The 17,536-nt window shown below is 39.2% G+C and overlaps 1 protein-coding gene across 4 annotated transcripts in view; it reads right to left on the reverse strand.

Annotated features, from left to right (window-relative positions):
* The window catches only part of LOC126293740 (serine-rich adhesin for platelets-like), a 396,910-nt gene that overhangs the window by 14,383 nt on the left and 364,991 nt on the right, over positions 1-17,536 (reverse strand). For all 4 annotated transcript variants that reach the window (XM_049987087.1, XM_049987088.1, XM_049987085.1 and 1 more), the window contains one exon: positions 11,135-11,304. In XM_049987087.1, the coding sequence (XP_049843044.1) occupies positions 11,135-11,304 (170 nt within the window). The remainder of the gene's footprint in view (positions 1-11,134; positions 11,305-17,536) is intronic.

A 17,536-nucleotide genomic window follows, 5' to 3' on the forward strand; every position in this document is an offset into this window, starting at 1 on the left:
TTTTCAAACTGAAGCAGTGGTTACATCTTGTTGGTCAAACACAGTTTCTCAGAGCACAGCAACAAAAACGTTGGCATCTCATGAAAAAATCTGGTGGGTGTGCTGTTCTCCTGATCACTAAACTGAAGGATTGGAGGGGGAGGGGGAGAAGGGATTCCAGAGACCCAGTCTGTAAAAGTTATACTGAGCTCAACTAATTGGGGTTTGCAGGGATTTACTTACAAAAAAGTAACTCATACATCAGTTAAGTCTTCTTTCTTAGGACAAGCACAAGAATTCCCCTATGACATCACCATAAAACAAATGCTTTCTCTTGAGAATGTTAAGAGTTTGCTTCTTTATTGAAAGTGGACTTCACCCACTTAGTATTTCCTGTGACTGTGTGCTTCTTAGATACATGGTGATTCCTTTAAGAACTGGGAAAGGTTGTTCCATGGAAGATGTAGCATATGGAATTTTGAATACTAAAGTTGGTAATTTATAGAATTCACTGAACTCTGCAATCAGGCAATGTTTGTTCATTAATGAAACTATCTCAAACACATTCTATGAAGAGAACTCATGCAAACTGCACAGTACAACGAGTTCATTTTTCAGAACAACACAGTCTAAGAGTGATCCATAGATTGATGATAGTTTATGTGATAGATAATCAGGAAATGTTAGTTGGTAATTTCCATACTTCTAGGATAAGGCAGGTGAAAAAAATTCCAGCTTATCTATGAAATAGAATCTTTGTTCTACCTAACACAGAATGTGATCAATTATTTCAAAATACAGACAATGATAATGTCCACTTACATTCCATCTGAACTCAGTCTCTTCACTCTCTGTTTAGAATCTGTATCACAGTTTTGAGTCACAGATAATTCCCAGAAAATGGTGTTAAGTGTGTTCTCTGTCAGACTGCTGCTTTTTTTTGTTTGCAGTATGTTATACAAGACACCTGCATAAGAGTTTCCTAGGAAGTGTTTCACAGTCACATTTACTTCTGCTCTCAGTTCTGAATTAGAGAAAAACAGTAGAAACTATTGCACTCTTTGAAACAAATGCTTCCCTGTATTTTAGAGTATCTACAGTTTAAAAGAAAAACCAAAAAGTATTGTGGAACATGTCTAGAGCACGCAGCACCCATGTGTAAGAGCATCCTTGTCAGATAAACTTAGAGGTGGGGTGCAAGCTCCACCACCCTCCCAGAAGCTGAATGCACACACCCACTCCCGCCTTTCTCCTCTTGCCCACATTCCCTTTAAAATGTGTGCAGTTTTGCCACTGAATGCTTATCCCTTCACAAGGCTCAGCTTACTTAATGGTGGGCAATGGCTCCTCTGTTCCCATTTAACCACAAGTTTGCTCAGAGAGCTACTGGCAGGCAGCACACAGAGTGCGTGTTGAGCCTGTTTTCTGCCGCAGGCTACACTCCCTTGTACTTGTGCCCAGTCAGACAGCAGAACATATTGCTGTTCTCTGTCCCTCCACTAATTATTTTCTAAAGATTTCAAAACTAAAAGTATTCATAAATTGGACAAATTTGGACACACCATGCTGCGCACGGCTAGCACTCAGTGAATATATGTCCTTGAACAAAAAATGGTCACTAATGTTTTCAAAACTGGACACTGGCAACATCTACAGCTGCACCTATTTGATTTCTCTACAACTAAAAAATCCTAGATAGAATAATGAAAATATTACAAAAATGATAGATTGTTTCTCACTACATAGTGGAGATGTTGAGTTACAGACAAACACAACAACAACAAAAAACTACCAAACACGCAAGCTTTCAGCCAGAAGGCCTTATTCCAAAATAAACAATAGACAACAACAACAACAACAACAACAACAACACACACACACGACAACTGTTTCTGGCTGCTGTGGCATTGGTCTGACCTCAGCAGCCACAGACAGTGGTCATGTGTGTGTGGGAGTTGTCTCTATGTGAATGTGTGTTTAAATGTTGTCTAATTCAGAAGAATGCCTTTTGGCCGAAAGCTTACTTGTTTAGCAGTCTTTTTGTTGTGTCTGTCTTTGACTGTCTGACCACCCTTTTCGTAATACTGTCATTACTCTGCAGTTCACATTTAAGTGCTACTAGAGGGTTCTTTGCACTACCTTCAGACTATTTCTCTATCATTGCACTTTTGAACAGCATGTGGGAAAAATAAACACCTAAATCTTTCTGTGCAAGATCTGATTTCTTTTATTTAATTACAATGATCATTTCTTTATATGTAGATGAGTGCCAACAAAATAGTTTTGCATTCAGAAGAGAAAGCTGGTGATTGAAATTTCATGAAAATATTTCACCACAATGAAAAAACCTTTGTTTTAATGACTGCCATCCCAACTTGTGTATCGTATCAGCGACACTCTCTCCCCTATTATGTGATAATACAAAGAAAGATGCCCGTCTTCAAAGTTGTTTGATATCCCCTGTCATTTCTATCTGGTTACGATCCCATGCCATGCAACAATACTCCAGAAGAGAACACACAAGCATAATGTAAGTAATCTCCTTAGAACTCTGTTGTATCTTATAGTGTCCTGCTAATCAAACACAATCATTGGTTCACCTTGCCCTTAACAATTTCTGTGAGATGGTTCGAATATGAGTTATATGTAATTCTAATCTCTAGGCATTTAGCTGAATTGACAGCTTTCAGATTTGTGTGATTTATCATGTAATTGAAATTTAATTGATTCCTTTTAGCAATCACATGGGTGACTTCACACTTTTCCTTATTCAGAGAGAAATGCCATTTTTGCACCATATAGATACTATGTGTTAAATCATTTTGCAATCGGTTTTGATTTTCTAATGACTTTACTATGTCATAAATGACAGCATCATCTACAAAGAATAGAGGGCTGCTCAGAATGTCTCCTAAATTGTTCGCACAGATTACAAATAGCAGAGGGTGTAACAGTTCCTTGGGAAATGCCAGATATCACCTTAGTTTTACTCAGTGATTTTCCATCAATTACTATTAATTGTAATCTGTCTGATGGGGGCAATGAATCTAAATGATACTCCACAGGCACATAAGTTGATTAGAAGCCACTTATGAGAAAAGTGTCAAAAACCTTCTGCAAATTTAGAAATATGGAATCGATTTCAGATCCCCTGTCAATAAAGAGGTAGCTGTGCTTCACAAGACCTATACAAAGGTACTGGGAAAGTTTTGCAATACAGCTTTAGTTATTTAATTTTTTTGGAAGTAATTTATGCTATATTGAATACACCTCTCCATCCTCCGAAACTGATCCCTAAATCAGTTCTCTCAAAAGCACACTCGTTTTCCCAAGCCCTCAGGAGGTCCTTATCACTTGAAAACCACACTCCTTTCAACTTCATTTTCACATGCGGGAACAATGCAAAGTCACAAGTAGCAAGGCCTGGACTATAAGGAGTGTGCTCAAGAAGTTTCAGTCCCGTACCCTGCTAATATTTGCTGCAGGCTTTGGCGCAATGAGCTGGAGCATTGTCATGATGGAGGAACCTTAACTTCGGTTGCAGGTTCTTCGAAGATTGAATGACTTTCGGCAGGCACTGCTCAGTGTATCACTTAGCTGTGACTGTTACCTCTGTGTCCAAAACAACATGCTCCACAATTCCACTCGGTTTTAAGAAAACAGCTATCATTTTCTTCTTTCCTGATCAGAATTTTCTGACAGCTAAGGGTGTGCCATCACCTTCAAAGCCCCAAACTTCAATTTGAGGCTTAATCAGCACATCATAATAGTACAACCAAGGCTCGTCACCTGTCACAATACTATTCACATACTAAGACTGTCCCATAGAAAACTTCTTTGACATCTCCCAACACTAAGTCACATTGTGTCATCTGCTCTTTTGTCAGTCTACGTGGCACCCTATGCAGCACCCAGAGACAACAAAGGTTCTTTACAAGGAAGGGATAATGCAGAATCAGACAGATTGCTGGTGCATTTTGCCCTAAGGCATCCTCTATCTGCTTATAGGTCACTCGCCTGGTTTCATCAAGCATTTTCCACACAACATCAATGTTTTCCTCTGTAACAGCTGATCGTGGCCTTCCCATCCTCTCAGCTTCCTCCAGAGGGAAATTCCCTGTTTGGAATTCTCTGTACCACCTGAATATAGTTTTATGTTGTGGACACACATCACTGACTGCAAGTATCATTTGTTCAAAGCACTGGTCTGTGCCTAACCATGTGCAAAGTTATACCTCAAAACTGCCTGGATCTCACTTCTTCACCATGATGCCATAGCACCCACAGACTTGGCACAGCATCTGCAATACAAGTATGAAGTATTCTCAGAACATAGCAGCAATCAGCCTCCTGCGACTTACTGTTGTGTCATATTGTACCCTTTGTATTTCCTGAATCTATGCTATTTACTCCCATTCCCTTTCTTGAGTATTGGTGTGACCTGTGCAACTTTCCAGTCTTTAGGTATGGATCTTTCATCCAGTAAGGGGTCATGTATGATTGATAAGTACTGAGCTATTATGCAAGGATATTTTGAAAGGAACCCAACTGGTACGCAGTCTGGACCGGAAGACTTGCCTCAATGATTTCAGCTGCTTAGCTCCACAGAGGATATCAACTTCTAAGTTACTCATATTGGTAGCTGTTTTTGATTTGATTTCAGGAATATTTTCTGAGTCTTTTTCGCTGAAGGAATTTTGGAGAACCTTGTTTAGTAACTCTGCTTTAGTGGGAGTCACTCATAACATTACCACTGCTACCGTGCAGTGAGATCAAGTATGTTTTCTGTGATCATTTACACTTCGAGTGAGCTCCCAAACTAATTGTCCACAATAATTGTTGGAGAAAGTATTTAGTACAATTTCGGACAATGCTTCATACCTAGCACTGACTTTAAAAGTAACTGAAAAAGTTTACAAAGATACCACAACATATCAAAATGCTCTACATACAAAGTAGTATGGTTAAAAAATAGACAAAATCTTATTTCTAGTTATTATAAGCCAAAGAATACAATGTTGAGAGAACTAAGATACAAATAAAAAAAGGAAGCTTAAGAGTCAATATTCCATTGATGTAAGGTTCTTTACAGACAGAGCATAAGCTCAGATTGGAGAAGCACCCCAGCATCCACCTTAACCAATTTAAGGAAATTGTGGAATACCTAAATGTGGTTTGCATAATTGGGATTTAAACAGTCACTTCCCTAAATGAGACTCCAGTGTCAGTACCACCTCACTCAGTAACATTAAACCACGTAATACCTAAACAAGGATTGCACAATGGGGATTTGAACCGACACCTTCCCGAATGGGACTCCAGCATCAGTACCATCTCGTCTCACTCTATAGTATTATCGTGCTTTGTTCATCTCAACTTGATCCAATGTCTTAACTACGGTGCCAACTTGCTGGGTGGGCTGATTGATTGAGGAGCATTGCTGATCCCAATTTATAGGACAATCTTAATAACTTGGGCATCTGTATTTCAAAGAGTGATGAAAAAAGTATAATAAATTATTGAAAAGCATGGCACGGTGACTGTTTTAACTGACAATGAGGCCAAATGACAGCAAATACAAGTGGTAGCACATATCCTTCACAATACATCTGGAATTTGTACAGATGCAGGCATGGTTGTAATGGCAAGTTGTATTGCTTTTCTTCTGTTCCTCTCTGCCTGTCATGTATTAAAAGTGGAATCCTCTTATATGGCACACCGATTCAGCATCCACCGAGCAGAACACCACACTACCATGCTAGACCACTACTGCGCTAGAACTGGTTGTATTAAGAGTTGAGATGGCACAATTTTCCTTTTCCAGCCAATGAACAAACTCTTGCAGTCAATTTTTGGAAGGCATGGCATCTGACAAGGAACTGTAAACAAGATGTGACTGGATATTTTTCAGAAACAGCAAGTTTCACAGGAGAAAATTAAGAAAAAATTGACACAGGATTGACATGGTTACTAATGGATTTGGCAGATGTTTTTCCCATCACCACTGTACCCCAACTGTCTGCTTGAAGTGCCATTCATGCGAAAAAGTGTGAAAAGGTTCTAAATGTTTCCAGCTAGGGTAGCAGTTTGGTATTCACCTACTACATGTGGGAAACTGCCCAGAAATCAAATCCAAACTGGCTGACGCACTGACCCTCATCATTATTCCGACAAACGCATTCGATCTGGGACTGGCGCACCTGCCCATCTTGGAGGGGGCACTTTAATGTACACAGCTTTGCTGGTGGGTTGGCTTCAGTTTCTTCATGTATGCCATTTTTTTTTTAAACAAAGTTGTGACTATTTATGTTAGGAGGTAAATTAAAACAGTTATCTGTGCCAGTCATATTTTTTATGGTATCCAAAACACCTTCAACACACACTGTTGATGCTAATAAAATATAAGCCTGATGGAGGCAACTGTTTTAATTTGTCTTGAAGAAAATAGCTGGTCTGAGAGTGGATTGAATACAGGACTTTGCTGCTAAAGTGTAAAGTACATAACATAGCAAAACTGACAAAGTAACTGCTGAGTGACAAAATACATAAATGGAGAAATAGTTCAAAACCCTCCAGTCCTAAAATGTGAGCTAAAAAATATAAAATTAATTTTTATTGGGAAAAAATAGTAGGTTCTACTGTTAAACTGCTGCTGTTATTGTTATCATTCTACATTTACTTGAACCTGTATACTGTAGTCAATCCTTGGACTCTCTCTACAATTTTTACCCCCCCCCCCCCCCATACTTCCATCCATTACCAAAGTGACTACTTTTTGACACTCAGGATGTGTTCTACTAACTGACTGCTAATTTTAGACAAGCTATGCTACTATTTTCTTTCTTCCCAATTTAATCCAGTACCACTTCATTAGTAAGCACATCATCAGCATTCTTCTGTAGCACCACATTTAAAGGGCTCTTGTTCTCTTTTTGTCCATAGCTAGTAGGAGTCTTCAGAAAGTAAGTTACATTTTATTATTGCAGGCCAAGTAACTTTTATCAAATAGTGCATTGCACTTCAAAGTGATGCAGACACATGACACTGTTTTTAATATAATCACCAAGAGTCTGTAAACAAGAGTGAAAATGTTCTACCACTTGTGCACTTCCTCGGTAACAGAAATCTGCCACAAACCCATCCGAGAACCACTGTGCGAACATTCCATTTGTTGGAAAATCTCTTTCTCCCAAATAGTCTCTCGCTTCTGAAAAAGATGGAAATCACACAGGACGAGATCTGGATTGTATGGCAGATGGGAGATGCTTCCGCACCTTCCATCAGAAATGCTGAAGCAAAGTTTGTGTCAGACATGCTGTATGGCGTGTTGCACTGTCATCCCAGAGAACAATGCCTGTGCTTAATTTTCCATGCCTCTTGTTCTTTATGGTGTTGCACTGCAATGTCAGTACTGCACCGTATGAACTGGCATTAATGTTTATGCTCTGTTTATGCTCTGTTAAACTCTGTGTTCACAACTTCTCCACCGGTGAAAAAAAAAAAAAGGCCACGACCTTCCCTGTTCGTAGAACAACTTTGCATTTTATTCGTGGATGCAAAGAGGTGTGTCTCCATTCCACAGGCCCTCTCCTTGTTACCCATTGTTGTTGTTGTGGTCTTCAGTCCTGAGACTGGTTTGATGCAGCTCTCCATGCTACTCTATCCTGTGCAAGCCTCATCATCTCCCAGTACCCACTGCAACCTACATCCTTCTGAATCTGCATAGTGTAGACATCTCTTAGTCACCCTCTACGATTTTTACCCTCCACGCTGCCTTCCAACACAAAATTGGTGATCACTTGATGCCTCAGAACATGTCCTCCCAACTGATCCCTTCTTCTGGTCAAGTTGTACCACAAACTTCTCTTCTCCCCAATCCTATTCAATACTTCCTCATTAGTTATGTGATCTACCCATCTAATCTTCAGCATTCTTCTGTAGCACCACATTTCAAAAGCTTCTATTCTCTTCTTGTCCAAACTATTTATCGTCCATGTTTCACTTCCATACATGGCTACACTCCATACAAATACTTTCAGAAACGACTTCCTGATACATAAATCTATATTCGATGTTAACAAATTTCTCTTCTTCACAAACACTTTCCTTGCCATTGCCAGTCTACATTTTATATCCTCTCTACTTCGACCATCATCAGTTATTTTGCTCCCCAAATAGCAAAACTCCTCTACTACTTTAAGTGTCTCTTTCCCTAATTTAATTCCCTCAGCGTCACCTGACTTAATTTGACTACATTCCACTATCCTCGTTTTGCTTTTGTTGATGTTCATCTTATATCCTCCTTTCAAGACACTATCCATTCCTTTCAACTGCTCTTCCAAGTCCTTTGCTGTCTCTGACAGAATTACAATGTCATCGGCGAACCTCAAAGTTTTTATTTCTTCTCCATGGATTTTAATACCTACTCTGAACTTTTCTTTTGTTTCCTTCACTGCTTGCTCAATATACAGATTGAATAACATCAGGGACAGGCTACAACCCTGTCTCACTCCCCTCCCAACCATGCCCCTTGACTCTTATAACTGCCATCTGGTTTCTGTACAAATTGTAAATAGCCTTTCGCTCCCTGTATTTTACCCCTGCCACCTTCAGAATTTGAAAGAGAGTATTCCAGCCAACATTGTCAAAAGCTTTCTCTAAGTCTACAAATGCTAGAAACGTAGGTTTGCCCTTCCTTAATCTAGCTTCTAAGATAAGTCGTAGGGTCAGTATTGCCTCACGTGTTCCAACATTTCTACGGAATCCAAACTGACCTTCCCCGAGGTCGGATTCTACTAGTTTTTCCATTCGTCTGTAAAGAATTCGCGTTAGTATTTTGCAGCTGTGACTTATTAAACTGACAGTACGGTAATTTTCACATCTGTCCACACCTGCTTTCTTTGGGATTGGAAATATTATATTCTTCTTGAAGTCTGAGGGTATTTCACCTGTCTCATAGATCTTGCTCACCAGATGGTAGAGTTTTGTCAGGACTGGCTCTCCCAAGGCTGTCAGTAGTTCCAATGGAATGTTGTCTACTCCGGGGGCCTTGTTTCGACCCAGGTCTTTCAGTGCTGTGTCAAACTCTTCACGCAGTATCGTATCTCCCATTTCATCTTCATCTACATCCTCTTCCATTTCCATAATATTGTCCTCAAGTACATCGCCCTTGTACAGACCCTCTATACACTCCTTCCACCTTTCTGCTTTCCCTTCTTTGCTTAGAACTGGGTTTCCATCTGAGCTCTTGATGTTCGTACAAGTGGTTCTCTTATCTCCAAAGGTCTCTTTAATTTTCCTGTAGGCAGTATCTATCTTACCCCTAGCGAGATAAGCCTCTACATCCTTACATTTGTCCTCTAGCCATCCCTGCTTAGCAATTTTGCATTTACTGTCGATCTCATTTTTGAGACGTCTGTATTCCTTTTTGCTTACTTCATTTACTGCATTTTTATATTTTCTCCTTTCATCGATTAAATTCAATATTTCTTCTGTTACCCAAGGATTTCTACTAGCCCTCGTCTTTTTACCTACTTGATCCTCTGCTGCCTTCACTACTTCATCCCTCAAAGCTACCCATTCTTCTTCTACTGTATTTCTTTCCCCAATTCCTGTCAATTGCTCCCTTATGCTCTCCCTGAAACTCTGTATAACCTCTGGTTCTTTTAGTTTATCCATGTCCCATCTCCTTAAATTAACACCTTTTTCAGTTTTAATCTACAGGTCATAACCAATAGATTGTGGTCAGAGTCCACATCTGCCCCTGGAAATGTCTTACAATTTAAAACCTGGTTCCTAAATCTCTGTCTTACCATTATATAATCTATCTGAAACCTGTCAGTATCTCCAGGCTTCTTCCATGTATACAGCCTTCTTTTATGATTCTTGAACCAAGTGTTACATATGATTAAGTTGTGCTCTGTGCAAAATTCTACCAGGCGGCTTCCTCTTTCATTTCTTTGCCCCGGTCCATATTCACCTACTACGTTTCCTTCTATCTCTATTCCTACTACCGAATTCCAGTCACCCATGACTATTAAATTTTCATCTCCCTTCACTATCTGAATAATTTCTTTTATTTGATCATACATTTCTTCAATTTCTTCGTCATCTGCAGAGCTAGTTGGCATATAAAATTGTACTACTGTAGTAGGTGTGGGCTTCATATCTATCTTGGCCACAATAATGCGTTCACTATGCTGTTTGTTGTCACCCATATGAAATGATAAACCAATGTCTTATAACCTATAATTATGTGGTTTAGGAAATCATGTCTTCCAAGGAGTAACACACATAGGAGACCAGAGGTGTTGTAAATATTGTCCTTTTGTGTGTGGATGAGAACAATCGTGGAACCCAGCACACCACAATTCCAAATACTGCACATGATCTCAGACAGTAGAATGAGCACTGCCAACCAAAATGCACATCTGCTGAGCAATGTCCACAATGGTAAGAGATTGCAGTGAATCAGTTTCTCAGTTTCCTGGACACTATCATCTATGGTTGATGTCAGTGGTCTTCCTTTCTGACTGACATCACTCACGTCTGTGTGGGCTTGGTCAAATTGATGGCACTATTTTACTACAGCTGGATGAGACACTACATTTGATCCATATACCATTACAGAATTTCGCAGTTCATCTGTGTACAACTGAGATGTTTTTTCCAAAATATTCATACTGCCCCACATACTTCAACTCTTGAGTACGCTTCCAGTTGCCATGTCACATTTCTTCGCACAGTGTGATACACCTGTTATCCTTACCGCACCAGAACTGTGTCAGCAGGAAACTTGAAACACATTCTCTCTTCTGACAATGCGCCACTCTTGTTGTGCAATGGTCTTAGCATGGGATGAGATGTGTAACTTACTTTCTGAAGTCCCTACATATTTTATTGTACACATTGCCACTTACATAGTAGGCTATACTCCAGACAAACACTTCCTGAAAATATTTCCTATCACTTAATTTTATATTATATGTTAGCATATTTATCTTTTTGACAAATGTTTTCCTTGCTATTGCCATTCTGCATTTTGTGTTCTCTCTATCCTCATGACAGATAAACAGTTTATCTACAGTAGTAACCATATTAGCGAGAATACAGAATACGAGCAAACTGGAATGTAAGTGTTTTTATTGAGAGCTACCTGAAACCGGGAGATACAAGTATTCCCCGGCCTGCAGGAGGAAGGGGCTTCACTTCGAGAAGAATCGAGGAAGTTTTGCGGCGCTTTCGTGATCCTGGTGAGGGCGTAGCTGATGCATCTTCACCTCCACCAGCTTCGTCATCCATTTCTGGCACTTCCTGCATAGCTTCCTGTGCACAAAGCAACAGTCTGACATGTAAGCACCTTTACAGAAACATATTTCATGCACATAACAAAGCATATGACATTATTTGTAGAGGATATTAAATAGCAAAAGCTTCAGCAACTATCAGCTGTTAAATATATTGTTTTATTTATTAGCTACTATTTCTTCTTCTACTAAGAGTGAAACTACTTATATTGATAATTACTATATCAAATGAGGTCCTTTCCCAACTGTAGTTGCCTTAGGATGAGCAGAAGGATATTGTCTAACAAGTAAAACATAAAGCAGCCAAACAGCTGTTGGCTCATGACTAGCAGCTGTTTGGCTACTTGGTGCTGTTTTTCCTCACGTGTGACACATACTAGCCAAGGAACAGCAGTTTAATTGTGGGTTTTAAACATCAATAACTTATATGGCATAATATTCACACACTGAGCTTTCGGCCAATGGCTTCTTTAGAAAAGAAAGACAACACACACACACAGCCGCTATCTCTGGCTGCTCTGGCCAGAGGAGACTACTCACAAATTTGTTGTGTACAGGTTCGGTTACTCCCCAAAGGGGAGCTGGGTCCCCAAAGAGTGTTGCCACTGAAGAGGTTAAAGCCAATGCTGCTGCGGCATTTGCGAAAAGTTCCATGAAATCTCTAAGACAATATCAGAAGGAAACTAGTTTATCATATGGTTTAGTCCAACAGATAATGAAGGAGATCAGTTGGAGAGCATGGAAACCAGACTCGTCCAAGCATTGTCACTGGAAGAATGTGATGTTAGGATTGAGTTAGCTGATGCCACATTATGTTGGATGGAAGAAGAATCAGGTATCCTGAATAACATTTTATGGTCACCAGAAGCCGTGTTCCATGTGGGTCAATTCATAAATTGCCATAACTGCCATTACTGAAGTCCTAGTAATGACAGTCCTATAGAGTTATGATTGGAAAATTGAGGTCATGTCCTTCGTTGGCTGTGTGGTGTGGTATTCATAATGATACTCTTATGGGTCATCACATTCTCTGTGAAACAATGAATTCGCACAGGAACGTGCCCATGCTACAAACTTTTGTTAACCTGAGATGGTGTGGACAATGTGCAATGGGGCACTTCTCCATTTTGTGCCAATTTCATGAAAACACCTTGACAACGCTTTTCCAGGCAGCGTTATTGGACACTGCGGAATGGTAAGTGAATTCTGAGAAGTCCAGACTTGATACTATTGGATTTTTTTCCTCTGGGCATATTCGAAAGTGTAGGCCAGAGGACCACGTGACTTGGACACTAGAATCAGGCATTGGGGGAGACTGTGCTTGGGTACCGAACAATATGTTGCTAAGGCCTGTCAGGAATGTTGCACTATGACTACAGCGGTGTGTTACTAATGCTGGTGCCTATGTGGAAATATGAAATAGCAAGGACCATAGTACATAACATAATTTAAAGCAACCATGTAACATTCTTAATGAATGCTTAACATATATTAAGAATTTCCTTTCTGGATCCTATAAAACAGCTGTCGTATGAGACAGTTAAAAAGGATCCTATAAAACAGCTGTCGTATGAGACAGTTAAACAGTACACAGATGCCAACCAGTAATCAGGTATGCGCATACCTGTTTACTGGTTAACAGTTACACATAACAGCTGTGCTGTAGGGTCGAGAAATGAAAGTCTTCAATGAATATTTTGGCTTTTTAGAGGTGTTACCACTTTTACCAATGACAGATCTGGCCTATATGACCAGATATGCTTTTTCAACAAGCACCTGTCTTTCATACCAGTCTGATATCTATTGACATATAAATAAGATTTGTACTTGAAAATGGCCATAGGCCAAAATCTGGATTGTATAAAAATAAAATAAAAGTTATTACAGTCAAATGTGGCAGTGCAAGTAAAAAAAATTACTATGACTGAGGCTCCAGCCAATGTAAAAATTATAAAAAAAATATACAGAGTTATTTACAAAAGACATACTGCTGTTCATATTTCTGTAGTGGACAACATGACCGGAAAGGCGTCAAGCTGGTTAATGTCCCTCTGGTAGCTAAATAACATCTGCTGTATACATTCTGCATTTTGCTTACAGGCAAAACGTTACTTGGAGTGTTCAGGATAAGTGGGGGTAATCTGTGGTAATCTGTATCATATGGAGGAAGATCTGATCAGAAACAATTAATCATTTACAAAACCATAAATGGCCAGTAGTTGCTGTTCAACTGACCTTCATAATGTGAGGAAACACAGAACCAACTCGCTACCCCTGAAGCAGACTGTTTAACAGGTGGGCACCCTGGTAATTTCAAACAGATATCACAACAAAATTTACAAGAAAATGTACAATCGAGATATCAGAAATTTTCTTTTCAACTTCTGACAAATGCCAGGCCTGGCTGTGTGTGCCTACACTGTAAAGTGTAGAGCACCATAAAAAATTAAGGGGACCAATAAATAAGATAAAAATTGAGAAAGTTCTCCTCAGAAATGGTAAGAAGAGGAAAGTGTGGAAAACACTGACAAGAAGAAGGGGCAGGATGACAGGGCATGAAGAGTTTAGCATGGGCAGCCTAGCACAAGCACTGACTGATCTTTACATTACTCACACTCCTCCTACAGCCACTCTTTGTGCACATACTCATTAAGCAACTGATGTACTCATTCTGCACCACCTTCAATAGAGCTCACACAAGAACACTTGGCCAGTGCACAGAAATGCATTGGTCCAGCCCTCTGTTCCGACGGGACAGCTACCTCAGTTGTCTGTAACCTATTGAGCTGTGAGTATCATCTGTTACGAACTGAACAATCTCTGCCCACCTTCGTTACACTGCAGGAAGAGAGGTGTTCACACGCAGGTTGCACTGCAGCCTTTCTCAAACAGTTTTAAAGAAACTATTTGGTAAATAAGAAGAGATTCTCATGCACCACATAGCGTCACTCAACAGCTTTGTGATGAACTGCCTATCATTTTGTTAATGGTTACAGTTACTGTGATATTTTTACATCTCGTACAGTACTGTACATTTTTCAAATAGCTTGCAATGAAAAATAGTGGTCACCGCGAGTCTGCATTTGGTGCATGGCAGGTCGTATACTGCTGCATATGAAATGGAACTGTCTATATCTATCGCCAATCTCAAGAAAACAGATCGTACATAGTGCACTCACTTTTGATTGTGTGCACAAACGATACCGTGGAAGCGAAATATTCATATGTCTTAAACAGTTTGAGATACCGACAAGATTTTTTGGTAAATGATAACAGAGAATATTTTTACCACATAGCTAACGCACAAAACTTTCTTATCTACTTGATATATGAGTGATTATAGATTTATTTTTCCAATCAAATAATGTAATTCTTTGAAGAGCCATTGATAACTGCTTAAATGAGAGTCAATATGGGTCTATAACAACATAAATGAAGGTATTACACTTTTTTTACTGGGCATGAGCTTTTCATAAGCTATTGACCTTATTTTTCAACTTTTTGATTAGTAGTAGACAGTTCTGTCACAATTGCAACTGCATTAGAATATCAGTGAGGTGAAATTGTCTAAGCCCCGCTGTTATTTTGAAAAGAAGCTAATTTTACCATTATTATCTCCCCTACCATGCCATCTGCGTTGCTAGAGGCCATGTAATATTGCACACATTTGGCCACTGTTTCATTTGTAGAAGTTCATGGCAACTAAGTGAAAAACTATTATTCTAACATTTCAACTACCATGTCCATACAATTCTTTGGAGAAAAAAGTGCTCTCAACCTTAGAATATCACCAACGACTCCATGCCTGCTGTGGCAGCTCTTCAGGGATGCCACTGGACCATACTCGGCACAGTGGACACAGTGCAAGAGTGAAATAATTCCACTGTACTGGTGCTATGGATAGCCAAATCCTCCACTACATTCAATTCTTAAACAGCATGTAGGAAAAATAAACATCTAAATTTTTCTACCTGAGTTCTGATCTCTCTCATCTTATTGTTGCAGTCATTTCTCCTGATACAGGTGGGATCAACAAAATGTTTTCGCATTTGGAGAAGAAAGTTGGCTATTATAATTTAGTCAAATGATCTTGTCACAGCAAAAAAGATCTTGTTCTATGATTGACAACTCAACTGACGTATTGTATTTGTGATACTCTCTCCACTGTTTTGTGGTACTGTAAAATGAGCTGTCCTTCTATGAAATTTTGCAATATCGTCTATCAATCCTATCTGTTAATGATCCAATGCTGCAAAGTACTATTCCAGAAGACAACAGACAAATACAGTTTAGAGTATCTTTAGGAGATCTGTTTTGTTCTGCCATTAAAATGCAGTCTTTGGTTCGCCTTCTGTACAATGTTTTCTGCATGGTGGTTCTATTTTAAAAGTAGTTGTGATTGCAATCCCTAGGTATTTTGCTGAACTGGCAGCCTTTAAATTTGTGCGATTTACCATACAACCAATTCTGGTTAGAATCAATTGACTCTTTCAACACCATGCAGGTATCTCATCCACATCATTTTGTAATTCATTTTGATCTTCCAATGATTTTACTATATGATGAAGACATTATCATCTGCAAACAACCTATGACTCTTCATATTGTCACCTAAATCAATTACACAGATTAAGAAAAGCAAAGGGCCTATAACACTAAATTGGACAATGCAAGAAATAACTTTGGTTTCAATAGATAACTTCCTGTCAGTTATTACGAATGACCCTTCTGACATGAAATCATGAATCTAATTACACAGTTGAAGTGGCATTCCATAGACATGAAATTTGATCAGTAATTGCTTGTGAGGGACAGTCACAAAGGTATTCTGGAAGTTGAGAAACATGGAATCAACTTGAGATTCCGTGTCTATTGAATTCTTTACTTCGTATGAATAAACAGCGAGTAGTGTTTCACAAGAACAGCATTTTTTGAATCTGTACTGATAATGTGTCAACAAATCTTTTCCTTAATGTGTTTCACAGTGTCGGATGTTCCGATGTTCCGATGTTCTACTGCAAATAAATGTCAACAATATGCATCTATAATTCCGCATATTTTGAAGCCATTTTTTATTTTGATATTTGTTACAAATAAAAATTATGTCCTCACAGTAAGTCAGTCAATATAGTTTCATTCATCATATAATAAGCTATTGACAAAGGAGAAAAAAGAATGCAAAGATTACACTGAAAGGCTTCTGTGGTTTTCAAAAATGATAAATGTACGGTTCCTTCAAATGCCACTTAGGATACAGCTACAAACTTTTTTTAAAATTTATTGTCTCTCTTAGAAAAAACTTGAATAACAATACCTATAGAAACTAAATGAATTTAGATGTCCTAATGACAAAGCTCTACAACACTTAAGGATGAGATAGGCAAAGTAACATATAATATTAGCTACTTAGTGGAAATGAATGAAAGTGTGAGAGCACATTGTCAGATGTCTCCCAACTGTGCCCAGAAAGTTGGATGTCAATGTGCCTATAGCAACAAATGGGGCCAGCCTTGCAACACAAGACAGTTGAAGGAAAGGGAAAGTACAATGTGGTCCAGAAACATCTGAATGACTTCACATGGAGAAGAATCATTGGGAAACTAGAAGAATGATAATATGCGAAGAGTGTACCCCAAGAGTTTGGTATAATTTACAGCACTGTTTCATGTGCATGGAGAGTGTTCCCAATTAAAGGCATTGCTGCCCACAGGAGAGGAGGCTGTTAACCAAGTTCAACTACAGCACCAGGCAAGAAGGTAACCACGTGAAACAGCTGGTGCAATTATAAATTCATTTAACATGATTGCAAGGCATACCATCAGACACTCCACAGTGGCATAGTGACTGCATGGGTGTGCTCTCTGTGCCTGATAACCAATATGTTGCATTCTGTTGACACCCTGATGTCTGTGGCACCATTTGTGATGGTGCCAAGAGCCTTCATATGGCAGGAGATTGGACAACATAAAGCACCCAACCACACTGTCAAACACGATCACTTTGGTGTTCCACATATTATGGTGTAAGGAGGCATTACGTTGCACACATGTTCTGTCCTTCAAATTGTTATAAACTGTACACTCACCTATCAATGTTCCTGTGACACTGTACTCCTATCCCACATGCATTTTTTCAGGAGTGCATTCAGGACTGACTTCATTTTTATGGATGACAATGTATGACCAGAATGGATTGGCCTGCCCGTTCCTCTGGTTTATATTCCACTGAGGACAACTGAGCACATGTGCAAA

The sequence above is a fragment of the Schistocerca gregaria genome, chromosome 10, assembly GCF_023897955.1.
Source record: "Schistocerca gregaria isolate iqSchGreg1 chromosome 10, iqSchGreg1.2, whole genome shotgun sequence".
NCBI classification, from domain to species: Eukaryota; Metazoa; Arthropoda; class Insecta; order Orthoptera; family Acrididae; genus Schistocerca; species Schistocerca gregaria.